General features: G+C 34.9%; 1 protein-coding gene across 3 annotated transcripts; it reads right to left on the bottom strand.

Moving 5' to 3' along the window:
* Positions 1 to 2,259: 2,259 nt before the first annotated feature.
* On the bottom strand, positions 2,260 to 4,632 carry LOC108982146 (pentatricopeptide repeat-containing protein At1g05600). Of its 3 annotated transcripts, none has more exons than XM_018953444.2 (2): positions 2,623 to 4,632; positions 2,260 to 2,517 (listed from the first exon to the last, which is right to left on the bottom strand). In XM_018953444.2, exons 1-2 carry the CDS (start codon positions 3,873 to 3,875, stop codon positions 2,379 to 2,381), a joined length of 1,392 nt encoding a protein of 463 aa, XP_018808989.1. In that variant the 5' UTR covers positions 3,876 to 4,632; the 3' UTR covers positions 2,260 to 2,378. The 3 variants fall into 3 exon arrangements, with proteins under 3 accessions (XP_018808989.1, XP_018808988.1, XP_018808990.1); XM_018953445.2 differs by having other exon boundaries at positions 2,374 to 2,517; positions 2,613 to 4,623; XM_018953443.2 differs by having other exon boundaries at positions 2,260 to 4,623.
* Between the last annotated feature and the right edge of the window lie 17,089 nt (positions 4,633 to 21,721).

Here is a 21,721-nt window from a genome sequence, read left to right on the forward strand (position 1 = left end):
TGAAAATAAGACGACATAAAGAATATAGAGCTCTGTGGTTGTCTTCATGGGTAGGAGAAAAAGCAGAGAGTTGTCTGTAAAGAAGTGAAGATGAAAGTGAAAATGATAATGGCAATCACTTCTTCCTCTTGTTACAGTAAAACAATAAGACAACTAACAATTTTATATGCCATCGCTCGTAGCATTAACAAATGAAATTCTTCCTCTGTAAAGTGCTCATCACCTAAACAACAAATGGACCATTTTTCTAAACCGTGCTAAAAAGAAAGGTCCTTTACAGGTGAAAAAGAAAGGTCCTTTACACCTCTTCACGGCATCCGAGCAAAGAAATGTGGTCTCGTGGGTCCCCATGAACATTAGGGCTCTCTCTCTCTCTCTCTCTCGGTTGAAGACCCATTGATCTATGAGAGAGGAAGCTATTCCAAACCCAGGAGCCCGATTTCGTTGATTGATTGAAATCAGTGATTGAGTTCTCAAAAACCCATTTGCTAATTTCCAATGTGGTCTCGTGGAAGACCAACCAGAAACAGAGTCTTAAGCGAAAAAAAAAAACCCCCGAGAAATATATCTACAATTGGTCAACATCGTTGTGGGTGTGGGAGGCATGAACATCAGAGACATCTAAATTTTCCGAGCAAAGAAAGGTCCCCATGAACATTGGAGCTTCGTGGGAATGGGAAGATTTTAGTTTCGAAAGGAGAGTGGGGGAAGACTTCAGATCTATGCTTGGGGAAGACGAAGGGGAAAGGGGATATGGCTTCTCTGTCTTGGGGATCTTTGTGCTTGTGGAAGAAGAATGAGGTATGTGGTTGTCTTCGGGAAAATAGGAAGATGTTGAGGAATCATTTTGAGAGAAAATAGAAACAGTGCCGTTTTACTTATGCCACATGGGCCACAATTTGCTTGTGGTTTCCCCGGGCAGTTACATCCATCATTTTTCATAAGAATTTTCTAGTAAATCTGAATGGGATAACTTGGAAAAGATCAAATCCTTATCTGCTCATTTTTATAAAGCTACTTGTGGCTTTTCTGGTACCAAAGTATCCCACAGCCAACCTGTAGTACTTTCCAGCTATTTTCATGTTTATGTGAACTTGAAGCAACAAAGTGAAGGGAATATTGAGTGTAAGAGATCCATGGAAAATCAAATGCTCTCAAACTCTGAGAAATATTGGTTAGAATCCATGTGGTGTTAGCCATAGCAGTTGTTTTAAATCCTCGCTACAAGCTCCAAATTATAGACTTATGTTATAAGAAACTTTACGGAGTTAGTCATTCTAGAGAAGAGCATTTGAAATCTTGCGAAAAAGTATTCTCTCTTTGTTATGGAGTATGGTGGCCCTAGTCCCACAACTTCCATCATATCTACTGAGATGTTCGTGGAGCACAAGAATGTCCCTAGAGACTACAAAACCGATAAAGCTAATATTATATGTTCATTTTTTTCCGAGAAGAAACATATATGATCATTCATTAAACAGATCAAATGCAAGATGATGTCCAGTCAGAATACATAACCAACAAATAATACGCATAAATATAAAAAGTAGTATCATATGTCTATGTACTTAAGAACTTATGTCATATGATAATCATGTATTTAGTTATTTTGATTGGCTCTTCCGCCATCCGATTTATTGATAATTTTCAATAGAAAAATAAAGTTGACCAGACACGAATTCGGCTAACTCAACACCAAACCAAAAGACATAATAAACTGGAATGGCTCACATAGTTTTCAAGAGCAAGTTAGGATTGACTTACATAACACAGCCCAAATGATACGATACATATTGCCACTCCTACGGACAACACTGAAAAATAGAAGTCGGTGGAGTCAGTGAGGACACAAGGCAAAGTTCCACACCATATCATATTATTTATCATGTGAAACAAACTGATCAATGGTGAAGATTAACATCGATAATATAGATAATCTACAACCATAGACATACTATATGGTCATTGTCACATTTGAATGGCAAACCCCTGTTTTTCCTATTAACGTTAAGCCTCATGTAGAAACTTGCCGTTTATACGTGTACTAGAACCTAGGACACAATTTAAAGTACGTAGAAAATAAAGCCTCGGTTGGAATTTTTTGTTAAATATTTTAATATGAAACTTTAATCTTTAGAAAGATATTCGATAATCTATATTGAATATTCTACAATATTGAGTCTAACAAAGTAGAATGACACAATGAACATACTTGTCTTCAAAGCGATTTGTTAGATAATTTATTTGGCTATAATAGAATGATAAAATTTGCAAGATTAATGCAAATGTTTTTAATTGAAGTATTTGAAGATGTGTTGCAGAACAACATAGTGCTGACAAATACTCTAACATGGACAACCAAGTGCTCATAATGTAACTTAATTAAATGAGTCAAAGAACATATCAATGTCAGCCATGTTGAAGCACACAGATGCCACCAACGAGTGCCATACAGAGGATTCTGGCCGCATGCCCTGACTAATCATCTCCTCCAACCACATAACAGCTTCGTATTGCCTGCCCACAGAGCAAAGACCTTTGATAAGTACATTATAAGTGTCAGCACCAGGCCAAAATGATTTGATTAACATCTCCTCCAAAACTTGACTTGCCTCACCATACCTACTTTCACCACACAGCCCACTGATCAAAATGCTATATGTTTCCTTATCAGCAGTGCAACCCACCTGTCTGGCCATATTCTTCAAATACCCAACAGCAAGGGTTGATTTCCTTTCATTACAAAGCCCTTTCAGTACAATATTGTAAACTCTAACATTTGGTACACAATTAGCCACCACCATTTCCTTCTCAATTACCTTCAATGCTTCATCAACATTGGCTCTGCTACATACTGCTGCTATCTTCGCTTCATAAATCAAGTGTGTTGGCCTAAAGCCTCTTTCTTGCATTTCAGCGAGCACGTTGTTAGCATCACTAACCTTATCTTCATTGTACAGATCAACAGCCATAGCACTATAACCAGCCAAGCTGGGGGTCCCACCTCTGATCAACGCTTCATTAATCAAATTCTTGGTGCTTTCGATATCTTCACCGGCACTGAACCGACTGAGATCAAATTGGCGAAAACATCTCTTAGGAGCCTTTAGCCCCTTCCTTAAGATCTTGCCTAGAATTTCCACAGCCTTTTCAACTTGCCCATCATCACATAGAGCTTCTAACAAGATTCTGTAGATTACAATATCCTCGCCACTACCCTTCTGAGAGATCCTCCAAAACATTGAGTACAACAAATGGGTTGCCTCATTTAGCCTTCCGTCCTCACACAATCCTTTCATTAGGATACGGTGGCTTTCCCTATTTGGGCAGCAACCTTGATAGTTCATCTCTAAAAAAATTTCTAAAGCAAGATCAGAACGACGCTTCCGGCATAGAGCTTCCATAAGCAAGTTCAAGGACGGAATCCGAGACTTCACTTCCCAACCATAAGAACTCTCTAAGAACAGACGGTGAGCAGCTTCAAGCTTAGATTCATTCACCATTATCTGCAGAAGGGTATTGAAAGACTCTGTCTTATTCACGCAGTTGAACTGAGGAATGCTGTTAAAAAGAGAAACCGCCTCATTTGGCAATCCAGCTTTGGCATAGGTTTTGATTGCATTAACAAATACTGCATCCTTGCACTCACACGAGTCTTCTTTCATCCGCTCAATCACCTCTTTCATCTCACTTATCCAGCCTGCGTTTCCCAGGATTTCAATCATGGTGGCATAGACTGGACCATTATGATGGTAATTGGGATACTTGTGTTTGGCTTCCCTAAAGATTTGGAGCGCTGTTGATGGGTTTTTCTGATTCCGTATAATCTGAGAAAGATGCGTAGGTGTCAGAAGCCTCGGCCATCTCACATTCATGGCTACTCAGCATTCGCTACACCACTGAAACGAGTCCTCCTATGTAAGCTATTTCTGACCGGCAAAATGCAATCATCCGCATGTTATACAAGGGCCACAAATCAATGGATGCACAGTTATGATTGCATTTGGCCCAAAATAAATACTGACAGTTGTTTCCATGACTTCACACAGCGTTAACGCCCTCTTAGGCCAACTTTCTGTTTGGCAAAATATCGAACAGTGGACGTGCAGACCCTAAGGCTGATGCTTCCCAAACAATCACCATGCGCATGGAACCGACGTGGACATAAACACGAGCAAACACACTGATTGAGCGCACACCGACATGGACACAAGCAATCCAACATATGCTCAGCAAAACTTTACTGGAGTAACGACAATATCACCTGCCATTAGTTCAGAACAACCCATCTAGAAGCCATTCGGGCGCACACGCCTCCATATTATTATGTACGTTTAACTAGCAGGAAAAATTGCATCTCACTACTGAAGGAATAACTATTTCGTGTCCTTCACAAGAACTTCGATGGTCACTTCCAAAGTGGGGCGAGAGTTTTCTCGCAGCCGGGGTTCACGGGCCACCGCCGCTCGGCTTTGTGGGAGATCGATTTGCTAGTCCACGGCCGAGGTTATTCTCTGTGGGGATCGATTTCAGCTCCAATAGTCCTTTCGTGTGGCGGTAAGGGTTCGCGAAGACGACCGGAGAACTGCAAAATCGAATGAGCCCATAAGTCCGGTTGGTTTGGACTCTGATGATATGAAATTAAAATGAATATACGTAAATAATAATAAAATGATTTTCTATGAATGAAATTCACCTTTCAAAAAAAAATAATAATAATAAAATGATTTGAGTTAAAAGATGATTTATAAAATTGAAAAAATATTTGCATCAGCCTATAGCCGCTGCACACCAATGTATCGAGTATTCAAAAAAAAAAAAACATCACGTGAGGTGTGCTGCGGCTGTAGGCTGATGCCCAACATTTCTCTATAAAATTTTGAAAAAGAAATAAAAAAAAATTGAATAAAAATATTCATAAGTCCGGTTGGTTTTGGACTATGGTGATATGAAATTAAATGAATATACGTAAATAATAATAAAATGATTTGAGTTAAAAGATGATTTATAAAATTTTGAAAAAGAAATAAAAAAATTTGAATAAAAATATTATAAGTTAAAATATTATTATAATATAATATTATTTTTTAATATTATTTTTATTTTGATATTTTAAAAGTTAGATTATTTTTTATGTTTTATTTGAAAGTTTTGAAAAGTTGTAATGATTAAATTAAAAAATTAAAATTTTTTTTATGTTTGTGATATTTGGATATTGAGATGTCATGAGATGAGAGACTCTTAGAGTACAGGCATTGGATTAGCCATCTCAATCTTCAAAATTTGACTAATATGGAACTTTTTTACTTTTAGCCAATCACTAAAAACTTAAAATCTGTATTAATTTAGCTATCATACTCTCTACAATAATTAAATGTTATTATTTTTTATTATTAATATTTCTTTGATTAAATTATAAAGATCAACATTACTTATATTATAATTTGTTATAAGATAAGATTATTATATTATTTTATACTTTATAAATAATTAATAAAAAGTTTATTCATATTTTCTCATATTATTATAATTTTTGCATGATTATAGATAGATGCCAAAAATAATTTCTTATATTTTAAAAAATATTAAAAGAAAGATGATTAATATTATTTTATAAAAATATAATTAATAATAGAAAAATACATCATAATTCTAGGAATGAAGTTACACTAGAGGAAAGGAAAATGGAAACACAGGAAATAATAAAATATTAGAATAAAGATGCTACAATTCTTTTTATATATGACTTTTGGAATGAAGTTACTGTAACTCATCTTTTAAATGAATTTGTGTTTAGCTAATCTAATATAAAAGAAATTTGGTGGACATTCTTTAAAATATGACATTCACTGATATTTGACTAAACTAATGCTAGTGCTTTTACAGTTGAAAATTTAAAACGATGAGACTCTAGAACTATAGTCATTGGAGCAGTGATAAGGATCATGAACTAAGCTTCTTGCTATAGTTTTTGCTGCGTGCATTTGCCCCTTGATGTGGCCTTGTCACGTGGCGATAACATCAGCCATTATTAAAAAGAGAAAAATAATATCTAAATATCATATATTCAGCTAAAATGAAATCAAAGAGGTCGGAAATGTCCTAGAAGGAGATTTTTTTTTTTTATTTCTTAAATTTCCCACCATTCAAGCAGAGAATAAGAAGGATAAGAGGCGAAGAATGAAAAATTCGAAACCTCTTGAATATGAGTAAAAACAAAATTGGTAAACTGGACCGAATTGACACGATGAGTTCGATCCAATTCTAAATCGGTTCTGCCTGGTACCAAGTCCTTTTTTTCAAAACCAATCAAAATCGATACAATTCCGATTTTCCTTTTTCTAACACTAGACTGGATTGGTTCATATAAATATATTTTTTTAAATTTTTTATATTATCTTTTCTATTATATATAATTTTGATATCTAATATATATAATTATATATAAAATAATCTTGTGTTATATGCTAAATAACACCGGACCGAATCGATTCATATAAATATATATGTTTTAATTTTTCATATTATATAAAATATTTTTTATATGATTTGTTATATTATATATAATTTTGATATCTAATATATATAATTATATATAAAATAATATTGTATTATATGCTAAATTACTAATAAAATAACATAAAAATTTAAAATCCTATATAAATAATTATATATGATCACTATAGTCTATATTATTAGTAGTTATAGTGATACAATAACACTATATATTATAATAGGTCACTATATTATATATTATAATATATCATTATAGTTTATAATACTTTTTTTTTTTTTTTTTTTTTTATGTTGGAAACCTCTCCAAGGCAAGGCCCTTCGAACTCTTTCCTGCAGAGTAAACTCTAATCTCATGCACCAAACTCTCGAAAGTTTTCCTACATGAAACTGGTTAAATCGCTGACTCCCTACAGAATAAACTTTAGTCTCGTGCACCGCACCCTCAAAAATTTTTCTACACAAAATTAATTAAATCGCTGAGTTTTTATCAAGTGATGTGGTCCCAAATGATTGTTTTCACCCACGAGGTATTGAATCTTGGACCTTACAAGACCAAGGCCTTCATCACTTAAGCCAACCCCTTGGAGTTACTATAGTATATAATATAATTATAATATATATTATAATATTCTATAATATATTATCACTATATTATTATATACTATAATATATATATCATATTATATATACTATATATGTAATATATCGATAAAATCGGATCGAATCAGATCGAAACTAGTAAAATTAGAAGTGCAGTATCAATTTTTAAATTTCAAAACAAGTATATAGATTTAGTTCTAAAATATATTCAAAATTAGATCAAACCAAATGGATTACATTCCTACACTTAGATTTTGTGTTTTTTCCTCTTATTTTTATTTTTTAATAATGGCTGACGTGACCACCACCAAAGCCACGTCAGGGGCAAATGCAGGGAAGTGGAACACCGTAAGGGGCACCCCTAGCATTTTTTTAGTTTTTTATTCAAAATCTACAGTAGCATAAGCTAGAGGATTACTTTTTATGTGAGATTTTATATCTTCCAATGGTAAACTATACATAGCCACTGCTAAAACGATTCAAAATTAATAATTATAATAAATGGTCAACATATAAAATACATTACGTATAGAAATTTTGTAGCATACATAGAGTTTGCCACATATACCGTAGAGAATGCTGCATAATACTCTTATCTTCCACTTTAGAATTGATTGAGATTGGAATTAGAATCCATCTTTCTCCTACTTTCAAGCAGATTCTTTTTCCCAACACATATTTAAGAAAAAATGAAGCTCACCTAAGCCAAGTCCCGTACTTGTGCTTGATTTAATAACTTTGGAATTTTTGCATGCTCAGATCTCTCAATAGCCTCTAGAACAAACTTAAAAGAAGTAAACAATTAAAATAATAAAGATTTAGAGATACCTTAAAGACTATTCATCTAGGTCGGATTTTTTCTCTGCCCAGTCCGGAATCTGGAAAACTAGATTCCGGTTCCGGATTCCGGCCCAGATCAAATTCGGGCTGAAACCCGTGTTGCAAAACCCGGACTGGGTATGAAACCTGGGTTTCAGGTTTTAAAACCCGATACCCGGGTTATATATATACATATATATATATATATATATAAACCTTCGTTCTTTCGTTCTTCACTCAGCAGTCGTGCAAGTCTAAGACCTCTCTAGGGGTGTAACCGGTCTGGTCCGATCCGGTTTTGGATAAAATCTAGGACCAAACCGGTATGTACCGGTTTTATATTTTTCAAAACCGATTACGCACCGGTTACCCTCTTAAACCAGTACTTCCGGTTTTACCGATTTCCGGTCTTATCCTGTCCGGTTTTCCGATTTTTTTAAAATGTAAGTTTCACAATTTATCATTAAAAATTTGTTTATAAAAAAAATTTTTTTGATTTAAAAAAAATCTATTTTATACTTTTATTAATATATTAGACTATATAATAGTATTAATATTAGACTATTGGTATAGTTATAAGTTATATATTAGTATTAGTTATAAACTTTTAGTGATTTAGTATTAACATTTTATGTAATAAATTTATAAATTATAATAAGAAATTATTTCATATATGAATATATATATTATATATAAAATTTCACATAAAAATTTATAATTATATATTATATATAAAACTTATATATCTTAATATTTAATATATAAAAAATATTTTGTATAAAACTTATATATAAAAATATTTTTTTTTATTTTTTTTTAATCAATCTGTTCGGTCCGGTTCAGTCTAGGCCAAAACATCTCGGAACCGGACCGGAACCTGCTGGTTTTTACATTTTAGAAACCGGTTCCAGACCGAACCGGTTCAAAACCGGTAAAACTGGTCCGGTTTGGTCCGGACCGGTTTTCCGGTTTGAGTTTACACCCCTAGACCTCTCTGACTCTCTCTCTCACCCAAATTCCAAAATCCAAACCAATCAAAACCAGAACCCTACCTCTCTCTCTCTCTCTCTCTCTCTCTCTCTCTCTCGCCCAAAGTCCAAACCGAAACCCTAGCTCTCGACCTCTCTCTCACCCAAAGTCCAAACTAAAACCCTAGCTCTCTCTCTCGCCCATATCTTCTGTTTTCTTTCTCTCGACCAAACCGTATCTTCTACTCTCTCCCTCGCCCAAATGGTGTTATGTGTCCATATATGGTCCAAGGATTCACATCCTAGAAAATCGGCTTGCTAGGTGGAGGTGCCCCCAAGTTATATGCACACATACCATTTGAATCCCAATCAATGTGGGACCATAACATATCCCCACCCTTCAAGACCAACGCCCACGTTGGTCGAGCACTATGGGAGGCTTTTACCAGATTGGGGCAACAAGGCCCATCTCACTGGATCCATAGTTGGCCACTCTGCAAGCCCACAACCGGCTCTGATACCATTTGTTATGTGTCCATATATGGTCCAATAATTCACATCCTAGAAAACCAGCTTGCTAGGTGGAGGTGCCCTAAGTTTATATGCACACATACCATTTAAATCTCAACCAATGTGGGAGCATAACAAATGGAAATCCTAGCCTTCAGAGTTTCTGCTGTCCTCTCTCTCTCTCTCTCCGAAGCCATAGCCTTCGAGTATCTGAGGCAGTTTCTCTCTCGTTGGAATTTCTGACACTATATTAGCAGGCTTGAGCCCTGAAGACTTTGGGAGTGAAATGTGAGTAGTGGGTAAGCTATTGCTCTTTTCTTTTTTGGAAAAAGAAAATCTTTTTGAGGTACTTAGATATTTTCAAAGCAGATCGGTTTTTTCTCAAAAGTTCAATAACTCTTTTTTCAATTTTCACTATGTGTGCTTTTATCGTGTATTGATAAGAATCGGCACTCTGTGGTTTCGTTAAGCTCAAACAAAGGGTTTTGTTTTGATGCTGAGAGATTTGTTAGTATTTAGAAGAAATGGTTTTGTTTTCATTTTTGTGTTTTATGCCCAGATCTAGGGTTCCTTCATTTTTTGTTTTGATTGTTGGAGTCTGTTGGGCTTTTCCTTTTTGAGAGTGTTTTCTTATTTGTGGGTATGTTTAAAAGAAAATTTCTATTTTTTGAGTTTTGGAAATTTAATGGAAAAATGCTATTTTTGGGTGGTTGTAGTTGCAGGCATCAACAAATCAGGAGCTGAATCAAAGCAATCCACTGTTTCAACTTCCCTTGAAGATTCTCTGAGGCTTCACGGAGTTGCTGGTATTTCTCTACTCGATTCGTCTTTTGTTTTTCTCGTTACCCTTATGTTTTTGTTTATATGTTTGGTTATTGGGAAAACAAGGAGAAAGAAAATTTGTGCTTGATTGTAACTTATTATGTAGTATGCAGTTTTTTCTAAACTATGATAAGCCCAGTTGAGCTATACGCAATAACTAAATTAGATTGTTTGTTCCAGTAGTTGGTATTATTGTTTTTGCTTTTTGATTATGGTGTTTTTTAGATTTAGTGTATCTAATTGTTATATTCCCGTGCTCTAGTTTTCTTAGTTCACTCTGAGCCGTGGGGGGCAGCTCAGCTGGTTCGGTCTTGGGTTTGCTCTCTGATGGTTACCAGTCTGAGTCTTCTTAGGGTCATTAGAGGTTTACCTGGTTGTTAACTTCAAGGTCCTGTGGGATTAGTAGTGGTGCACGCAAGCTGACCCGAACACCCTCGGTTATCAAATAAAAAGTTTCTTAGTTCACTCTGTCTACTGTGTAATGAGTTATTTTCAGAAAAAAAAAAAAAAAAAGTGTAGAATTTGTGAGAATGGTTTTTAGGAGTTCCTTGAATATTTTTTATTTTCTGTAATGAAGCATTCAAGTTCTAAAGTCTGTTATTTATTTTCCCAACTATTGTTCATACTAAAATTGCAGTTAAAGCTTGGGACTCAAACTTTGATCTTTTACCAGTGTTAGCATAGATCTTTCCACTTATGTCTAAAAGGATGCTGCCACTATTTGTTTATCATTGTTCTTTTATCAAAAGAGTTATTTGTCACTGTTGCTGCATTGAAGCCAAATATCTAATTGTTGATGTAGATTTCATATCTCGCCTTCCTCTTAGTAGTGGTCTTTCTTCTTAGTTTTAAGTTGTCTCAAACTTAGCGAGTATTTGTTTGTCATTATTGCTTCATTGGAGGCTTGGAGCTATATATACATATTAGGGTCAACCAGTTTGCATCACTTATTGTGGAATGAGATGCTAATTTCTTTGTTGATAAGTACAATCCAGAACCCGGATTTTCGGTTTTCTAAAACTCGGATTAGTTCGAGTTTCGGCCCGATTCATAGCCCGGATTAACCCGGTCCAGGTTCTTGCTCAGATTTGAAATCCGAGTTTCGGTCCGGGTGTACCCAGATACCTAGTCCAGAACCCAAATGAATAGTCTTAACCTTAACATTATCCACATTTACTGAAAAAAAAAATTATCTGCATTTTCTCAGCATCCAAAGAGCAAAAACATTGCAATTTCATGAACATATATTAATTGAAATTAAGGCCTCATTTGGTTACACAGTTCAGATTAGATGAGAAGAGAAGTTTTGTTAAAAGTTGAATAAAATATTGTTATAATATAATTTTTGTTTTAGGATTTGAAAAAATTGAATTGTTATTATATTTTATTTGAGAGTTTGTGAAAATTGTATTAATTATATGAGATGAAATAGTTGATTTTGTGTAACTAAACCAACCCAAAAGATAATGATGTCCCTCAACTTCATTTCTATAACTGCATTTTCCAGCAACCAAATAGAGCACAACCTCAAATACCAAAACTCGTTTACCTCAAATAATATTTGTTTTTATTAATAACTACTTGAGTTATAATATTTAGATTTACATTAAAAAGACTCCAATATGAGCATCCACAAATAACATATATAAAGTAACAAAAAACAAAGCTTCACCGATAGAACACAATAAAGAAAAATTCAAGACACTACCAACAAAATTAAAATTTTAGGAGTAACAGTATAATATACCTAAGATTATGCCCATTTAGTTAGCAGGTAGTAAAAGTTAATGACTTGAAAGATCATGACTTACAAAAATTGGGTCTTTTCTTTTAATAAAAAGGTTAGATTCCATATTCATGCAACGATGTTAGTGTACATATTTTCTTATTTTGACTATTCTCCTCTTCGATCTAGGTCAATATATAGAACTTTTGAATACATTTTGGTATCATATGATTTTTTTGTCAAAGTTTAATTTTGGGCATCTAATCAGTATGTTGGGAACTGTAAAATCACCATTTATCCCAAAATGTTAAGCTGGTGGAAATAAGTAGATCTTATTATTTATTTTATATATTAACAATCCCCCTCACGTGTGGGCCAGACTTCCCAACAATAGGTGGCTCAACTCGTGAAATATTTAATTAAATGAGATAGAGTGTAAAATCAGAGTTCGAATTCAGGACTTCTGCTCTAATACCATGTGAAATTATCACTTATCTCAAAAGTTAAGATGATGAAAAGATGTAGATTTTATTATTTATTTTATATCTTAAGAAAGACTAAAATGCAAAAGATTTGAAATGCATGTGCTGATTCCAATTCAAACTCATAATAAAAGAGAAGACAAATATCTAAGGGTAGACTTCGAATTATAGGAGAGAAATATAATATGGACCTGAAGCTATTTTTGTCATTTATGTAGAAGCTACGTACTAAGGATTAAGGCTAAATAAGTGCTACTTTTCTTAGAAATTGGTGACTTTTGTATCAATTCTAGCTATATATATATAAATATATATATATATATGCAGAGCACTATAATTTATAGCCCAAATGTCCAAGAGCTAACACGTGCGTTCTCTACATTCAAGATAAAAGTTGTCTAAGGATCTTATAAAAATATTTTTTTTACCCGTTATGACTGAGAGTTTTTGTTTGAATTATGGTCAAAATGAGCTAAAATACTATGTGCTAGATTGAAAGACAGATAGAAGGGGAAAAAGTGAGAGAAATGGTTATGACATTTTAGCAAATAGTTGGCGTGCATATTCAAAGCAAAGCCAAACAAACAACTAAGCTAAATAAATAACTGAGACAAGCAAACAATTGAGCCAAACCAACTGGAAGAAAAGAAAATGGCGTTTGGCGTCTACGGAGCTTTGTGTTTCAAAGTGGGTGTTTCAGTTTCTTTTTTTGTTTGTCGCATTAAGTCTACTTGAAAGTGCCGTGTCCTCAGTTTCAAGCAATTTTTCCATTGATTATGTATCCAATCAGTTGGAGACTATTGAGCCCAAAATGCACCGCAAGAAATAAATGCCCAGTGAGGCTGGTCAAACGAGCCCACCGGAATGAATACTGCAGAGACTTAGCCAGGCTGATGGTCCAAGGGCCCCTCCATTCGGCAAGAAGACGAGGCCACAGAGGTCAGCAACGTAGGAAAGCCTTCTAATAACCTGAAGGTCAGGCCTACCCCCATGAGGGAGAATCTACCAAGATTCTCAATGGGTAGGCTCAATTAAATGTGGTAAGGCGTCCGTCTGGGAAGGACCTGCGGGATGTGCACGTCTGTAACGAAGAGGTGGGGTTTCATCTAGATCCTTAACAAGGCACACCGCATTAATGCGCAAATATGTCTGCTTGGGAGAACGAGCCCCGGGAGGGCCGAAATGGCCCGGGACTCAAAGGAATTGCTACATTAAATGTGCAAATATGTCCGCTTGAGAGAACGAGCCCTAGGCAGGCCAAAATGACCCCGGACTCCAAAGGAGTTACCGCATTAAATACAGTGACATGCCCCCCTTTGAAAAAGGAAAACACTTGTTGCAGGCGATCTGCGCAAGAGATTGCACACCTATCCAACGTGGCAAGTGAAACAGTACGGTTTAGATAAGGGTTAATGAAACGAACCGTTTGGGCTGAATTGGGCGGGATTGAATTTTGAGCTACAGGCACCTTCTTCTCTGGTTGGAGCCCGAAGCGCCCTTCTGTCTTATCTAGTTTGAGCCTCAATGCCCCGCAATCTGCTTCTCTTCTCCTTGCTGTCGATGACTTTCATCTCTCTCTCAAGCCGTCGAAAGCTCCCATTTTTCTGTGCATAATCTCTTCTCTGGTTTAACCCCATATTTTGGTCCGAGCCCTAATATTCTCCGAGTGCCTTTGTTCAGCCTCTTCCCCACGAACACAGCTGTAGCCACCGGTTTTTTTTTTCTCTCTCTCTCTCTCTCTGTCTCTCTATCTCTCTCTCTCTGTAACAGATAAATGCAGTTGTATCTAACATTGTGTTGTGCATATATTTTGATTTTGTGGTTCTGAATTTAGGTTTTGAATTTAGGTTTTTACATTCTCTATCAATAAAAAAGGGTAAGAATCAAGCAACTGAAACCTAAGCTTCTGAGTTCTCAGGTAATAAAATTCAAGGGAAAAAGATAAGAAAAAAATGAAAAAAAATTGTTGTTGGCAGGCTGGTTGGTTTATTGAGCATTTTATATTAATTCTGAATTCTTGTTTTTTGAGAGTACTCTCAGATACCTTGGATTTATTTGAGTACTGAGGTAATAAAATTCGGGGGAAAATGTTGCAAATTGTGTGAGTGGAGTACTCTCAGATGCCTTGGATTTATTTGAGATTGAGTTCTGAGTTGCCTCTTTTTTATTTGTAAGGCTTTAAAAGAATTTAAAAAGTGGGGTTGATAGATAGAAAGCCTACAGATGAGTCGTGCATTTATGTGGAACTCCCATATGATCATGCCCCTTTTTGACTGTGTGTGTGTGTGTGTGAGAGAGAGAGAGACAGAGAGAGGGAGTTGTGTGCTTAGCAGTCCAACAAAAAAATGACCAGAAGTTCTTCCAAATGTTTCAAGTTTTCAACCCTATTAGGCCAAGCCCCCCACCAAACTGTTCCTTGACAGAAATTCACAAATACTTCCAAATTCTCTTCTTTCCACCAACAGAATGTTTATCATCATGTTATAATGTTTTTATCAAAAAAATTAAAAATTAAAGCACCTGAAAATGTAAAACTTACAAAAGAAAACCAAAAATTTGCTCCTATGTCTCATCTTAAATAGGAATGGTATTCTTTTCTTTGTGGGTTTAACTGCATGCACTGCATGCATATACAATTCTGTTATCAGATGACAATCTAAATGTTAAGAGTAAACATGTTGATGCGTGTGATTTGCTTGTACATGGAAGACAACATATTTTCTTTTCTTTGATCCAATGGTTGTACTCTGTAGGAACTTTTAGACGTGGTATAGGTATACTCGAGGTCCTCAACTTGTGTTGCAGTGAATCACATGTGTAGGGCAAGTAGAAACAAAACAGAGAGGAAAAAGACCAAAAAAATTAAAGATTTGTTTCATTCTGGATTGCTCACTGTTATTGTGATTCTAATTAAGATATCATATATAAAGTGCAGCTATCAAATTAAGCTCCTTTCATTATATCTTGTCAACTTGATTGTCTCTATTATTTTGCTTGTGAGAGTGACTGTTTTGTCGTGTGCATGCAGATTGTAACTTGCAAAGTTTTGGTAATATAGAATTGAGTTATTATTCAAAGTTTTGCAAAGTTTTGGTAATGTGCAAAGCTTTGTAATGTGCAAAGTTTTGGTAACTTGCAAAGTTTTGCTTGTTATATGCAAAGTTTTGGTAATGTGCAAAGTTTTGGTAATGTGCAAAACTTTGTAGTGTGCAAAGTTTAGGTAACTTGCAAAGTTTTGCTTGTTATATGCAAAGTTTTGGTAATCTGCAAAGTTTTGGTAATGTGCAAAGTTTTTGTGTTCTTTGGTTGATTTGTTGACATTGTCTTCATTAGGATGTCATCTTCAGCTTCTTCATGGATTTTGACGAACAGCCCAATGTGCACTTGTGGGAAGCCTGCAAAACTTAAAACATCGAATATGCCAAGAAATCTGGGCCAATCATTTTTTGGGTGTCCAAACTACAATATAGAGGTAGAAATTTTTTAGTATAACTTTGACGTGTAATTGAGTTTCTACAAAAGTTTGATATTTCTCGTTTGTTTCTTTATAATTAGGGATTACTACACTGCAACTATTTCAAATGGGCAAATTACAGTGAGGAAAGAGGAAAAAAACTCTTCAACATAGAAGATGAGTTGTTAAGGAATGAGGAAGAGCTTCGAAGAAGAGATGAAGAGATTGTAAAGTACAAGTTGGGAATTCACAATGACCAACTTGATATTCAAAGGCAACAAGCAGACATCTGGCCTGAATGCACACTACTTCGTGTCTGTTGGATTATTTTTATATTAATTTTATTGTATTGCGTCTGTAAACAATGAAACCATATTACTAGAGGGAACTTTGTATATACTTTTGTGGCCTTTGTTGTGTATAACCTTAAGAAACTAGTTGAGAAATTGAGATGTAAACGATGCATGCGCATCAATGTTCTTGTATATAACTTATCTATGTATGAAGCTGAGAAGTGTTTCCTAAGATTATTTGTTCCCATGAAAGTACTTTAAACAGGTTAATACCAAATATTGTCCTAATACATCAGGTTGATACCAGATATTGGCAAAAAGAAGCCAAGCAACTATTCACAAATTACATGGAAAATTACACAACTCAGTAGCATAACTTCAATAACATGAATACACTTTAACAAAATGTAACTTCAACTCAGCCAATTACAAAATGTTACATCACATTAGTTTTCCCTTGAATTCGTGTACTGAAAATGCAAGTAACTACTATTACATTTACTAACATTGTACAAATATTATGGTGGGACCCGCACGGCCACATTTCTTCTCTAATAGTTACAATAAAGCGAAAGGGTATTTGAGTGTTTTTTCATGTCAGAGCAAATCATGCAAGAAATTCATCTGCATAACTTCAGTTATCTTCAATCTTTAGCCCATCTAGCGAACCTGCAAAAGTGTTAAAAGTTGTCCTTAGATAGAGGGAAACAAGGATTTCTATATATAAGAATCGTTCAGATATCTAAATCACCTATTATAAAGAAGATTTTGGATAATGGGGCAGAATTCATAAATGTTTTATAACATTCCGGAGCCAACTAACCTTTAAGAGCTCATCTCTCCCACACCCTGACAAGACCTAAACTTTTTTCCTTGTCCACTCCTGCAAAAGAGGCCTGACACCCTGCTAACAGTTCATGTGTTAGCTTGTTTACATGTCAGCAGGGTCATAGGTATACTGTTTTGCAGGAAGAATACATTATGTGGCATTCAGTTCTGAATGAGCTTAAGATATATAAATAGGTGCTCAATTTGAAGCAATGCATAATGGAGAAACACAGGTGAAATAGTAAACCTTATATATTAATCATAATGATCAATAACGTTGGGCATACCTTCCAACAAGCTGAAAAAACAATCTATTTCATTAGCTAAGATTCTCTCAAAGATCGTTCATATATATTATAAGCAATACCTACCACTAATACTTTCATATATATATATATATACACACACACACACACGTACTTCTTGTACAATTATATATATATATATAGAATATAAGTAGTGTTTCAATAGAGGATACTTTTTATGTCAGAAAATTACTAATTTCATACATATCATCACTGTTTAGAAAATTACTAATTAGCTCAATCTATAAACATGTTATTTCTTTAGGGTCTATCATGATTAGGATGAAGATAGTAATTACATGGTGATTTGTGTTTTAAAAGACCTTCCCTAGCAACCAACAAAAAAAAAAAAAAGTTAGGAAATATTCTGACATCCAGCTTCATCTTTTTCTTATTCACTAAATTAATTTGTTGTCTCACAAAGAATTCCTGCACGTGTTGTTTTTCCAATTAATTCATTTATATATATATACACCAATTCAAACTAAAGATTTGAAGATAGATCAAAATCAAAATTAAAACTATTGGCTGGCCTGTTCGAAATTTTTTATATTCATAATACCAGAGTTGCAGGATTGACAGATGGATCTATGCTAGGAGGTGTTGAAAAATATGTATAAAATGGTCTTGGTATCATCTGATTTGATGGATTTGTGGTAGGTGTGAAGGGAGATGTGTGCTCTTTCCCTTTCTCCATCAGAATACTTTGTTGGAAGAGGAGCCACTATAGACTTATTAATTTTGTTGATTAGTGCTTGAATGTCCTGTACAAGAATTAAGAGTGTAAATTGAAAATTAATCCAATACAATCACTAAATGGATAGGACAAAGCTTAAAAGCATAGAAGTTGCAGCGTAGCCCACCAACATTAATCATGAAGAAGAAGTTATCAAAGAAAAACAAGTTATATCATAGGAACTACATAATCATACAACTAGATTTATCGCATTTACTGATTTTTAACATACTTGGAATTCCAAATCCAAGCAATGTAAAAAAGAACTTCAAATATTTGAAACTTCTACAAAATCTCAAACTAAGTTCATAACAAGTGGATATTCTAAATTCTAGAAATGCTAAACATAGATAGAATTGCACAACTAATAAAAGTTTTGCTTTATATGATTTTCTTTAAGTATGAAATTCCCCAATTTGTTATCACTTAAGTGTAAGGTTCTTTTCTTGTAGATCTTCCCACTTTGTAAGACCAAAGTGGGTCCAAAGCCACCAAAGACATAGTTTTCCTCACTCCAATTTTTGAAGTTTTACACGCAGCTCTCACTGCTTATTTAGCTCTCACTACTCTCACTCCAATGGGAAGACTGCATGAAGAGAGATTTGAAAAAAAGGGCAAAGAAATCACCTCCAACTATATACATTCCCTAGGTGTGTGGTGGAAATCTTTTTTATTTTTATTTCTTACTTAAGTTTGTTAATGTGAAATATTTTTGTGATTATTTGTTCGATATCAGGAAACATTAATTACTTTAATTAGATTTGAATAGCATGGAATCTAATATTCTCTCAAAAGCAAGAACAAAGAGTAAAGTAGTGCATTCATCAGAAAAAGAGAAAAAAAAAGAAGCATAAATCCTAGAGAATCCTAGAAAGTGGGTGACTCTTTTAGAGCAAAAACTACTCTCTTTTTCACTCCTCATGGCTGATATTTAACCCATTCTTACAGGTATTTTAACACTAAAGCATTTTTTTTTTTTTTACATTTTGATGGTTCACCTTTTTCATTCTTAGAAATTTTAGTTGCAAAAACAGAAAAAATAAATATAAATAAATAAAGGTGTTCTTGTAGCTCAATGTACAACCAAACCTTATTACTTGACAATGTGCATAACTTTTCGGTTGGTTGATTCTTCAGAGGAGATTGTCCGCATCTCAATGATTATTCAATTGTGCTTTAATACCTCCACTCAGTGACTTTCATCTCAATGATTCTTCGGTTGTGCTTTAATACCTCTACTCATTGACTTTTCCTTTTTTCAACCAAAGAGATTTGGGGGAGTTTAAGGAAGAGATTTGGAGAGATGGAAGGAAGCAGCTTTCGATTTAGGAGGGAGACAGAGGAATAGTTCTGCTTTCGATTTAGGAGGGAGACGGAGGAATAGTTCAGTTTTTCTTTGTTTAATTGCTTTTCTTTTTTTAATTCTTATAATTACATAAATACCCCTGCCATGTCATCTTTCGGCACACAATTGGTACGCAGTCTGCTTGTATATAGCAGAATTGTTTGAAAAAAGGTCAACCATCAGACTAGTGAGCAATAGTGAAGGATACCCAATCCCAAAGGGAAAATGGGATAAAAAGAAGTGAAGAAAGTGAAGAACGGAGAGTCTAGAGGTATGTTGACTACAACTTATTGTTTACTCTTCCTCCAACATTCCACATTATAGTTATTCCAATCGGCTCTAAATTAAGCATCGAAGATATTTCCCTGCTGGAGAAGCCGTGCTAGCTTTCTTGGTCTCATGTGTGAATAGGTGGGTAGTATGAAGCGAACACAATTGTGGGGGTATGAAACACATTTTTAACAGAGACACTTCCAATTTCCATGTTCTAAAATATTTCTGAATTGGGGTTGAATAATGAGGTTGTGAATATTGTGTGTCAATATTTTACCTTTTGTCAATTTACTCTAACTGATGTATGCAGCCAATAAAAGTGGGACACCTGGTGATAAGCAGCAGCTCTTATACATATGCAGTAAAGTGATCATGTGCTGGGCAAGGGAGCAAACTTTATATTCTGATATGTTGAATAAAAGCCGCTGGATCAAAGGCACGTGTTGTAATCTGTTGGCCATATATATATATGCTTTGTAGCCGTATTAGGGCAAGTTGAACAGTTTTTCATTTTGAGCATTTATGCCGTCTTCGAGAGCTTTGTAAATCTGAGAGAGGAGAGTTCTTGCTAGGGTTTTACTAAGGGAGGAAGAAAGCTATATTGTAGCTTGTTTTGGCTCGGTATTAGCTTGATCTTGTGTATGATACATTGGCTTTGAAGATTACTCAATAAAGAATGATCTCTGAGGCTGTTCTTGCCGTGGATGTAGGCCATTAGGGCCGAACCACGTAATCTCTGTTTGTATTTCTTATTCTTTATTCTTTTATTATTTCTTGTTGATTTACTTGTTGTTGTTGTTGTTGTTGTTGTTATTCTTGATATTTTTTATTTCCGATTATTGAGATTTCTTGATTGGGTTTGTTTCGAGGTTACTGAGTTCCTTTTAAGACAAAAGGGACTCTGCTTGTGTTTATCACAATTGGTATCAAGAGCTTAGGTTCAATGGGGACCACGAAATTTGATGTTGAGAAATTTACAGGGCTTAATGAGTTCGGATTATGGAGAATAAAGATGAGAGCTTTGTTAGTCCAACAAGGCTTACAGGATGCTCTCACTTATGAAAAAAGGGACTTTTTCTCGAAAGATAAAGGAAAGGGAGAAGTCCAAAAGGACATTCTCCAAAAGGCCCACAGTGTTCTTATTTTGTCTTTAGGAGATAAAGTATTGAAGGACGTAGCAAGTGAGGAAACTGTCGCTGGTATTTGGCTTAAGCTAGAATATCTCTATATGACAAAATCCTTGGCTAACAGACTTTGTAAGAAAACTAGGTTATATACCCTTAAGATGACTCCTGGAACCCAAATAGGGGAACATCTGGATACCTTTAACAAAATTATATTAGACCTAGCTAATATTGATATTAAGGTGGAGGTTGAGGATCAAGCAATCCTCTTGCTAAGTTCTTTCGACTCATCATACCAGAATCTTAAGGAGACCATGATGTATGGTAGAGATACTCTATCTCTAGATGAAGTGCAGTCTGTTCTTTATGCTAGGGAATTACAAAATCAAGAAGATACCAAACGAGAACATGGGGAGGGCTTGTCTATTAGAGGAAAACCAGAGAAGAGAGGCAAGAAAAATAAATTAGATTTTAAGAAAGGAAGATCTAAATCAAAAGGAAAACAGTTAAAATGTTTTCTATGTCACAAAGAAGGACATTTCAAGAGAGATTGTCCTGATAGAAAAACTTAGGCAGGTAACAAAAATAAAGAGGATGGGGATGTGGCAGTGGCAGTGGTGTTAGATGGGTATGAAAGTGTCGAGGTACTGAATGTATCTGAGGTAGGCTCTGGAAAAGAGTGGATTTTAGATTCTGGTTGCTCTTTTCACATGTGTCCCAATAGGGACTGGTTTGAAACCTTTTTTGAATTAGATGGTGGACATGTAATTCTAGGAATAATAAATCATGTAAAATCATGGGAATTGGGTGTATAAGACTAAAATTACATGATGGGATGGCGACACTTTTGAGGGAGGTCAGATTTATACCTGACTTAAAGAGAAATTTGATTTCTTTTGGCACACTTGATAATTCAGGTT

Source organism: Juglans regia, chromosome 12 (assembly GCF_001411555.2).
Source record: "Juglans regia cultivar Chandler chromosome 12, Walnut 2.0, whole genome shotgun sequence".
In the NCBI taxonomy this organism is placed as follows: domain Eukaryota; kingdom Viridiplantae; phylum Streptophyta; class Magnoliopsida; order Fagales; family Juglandaceae; genus Juglans; species Juglans regia.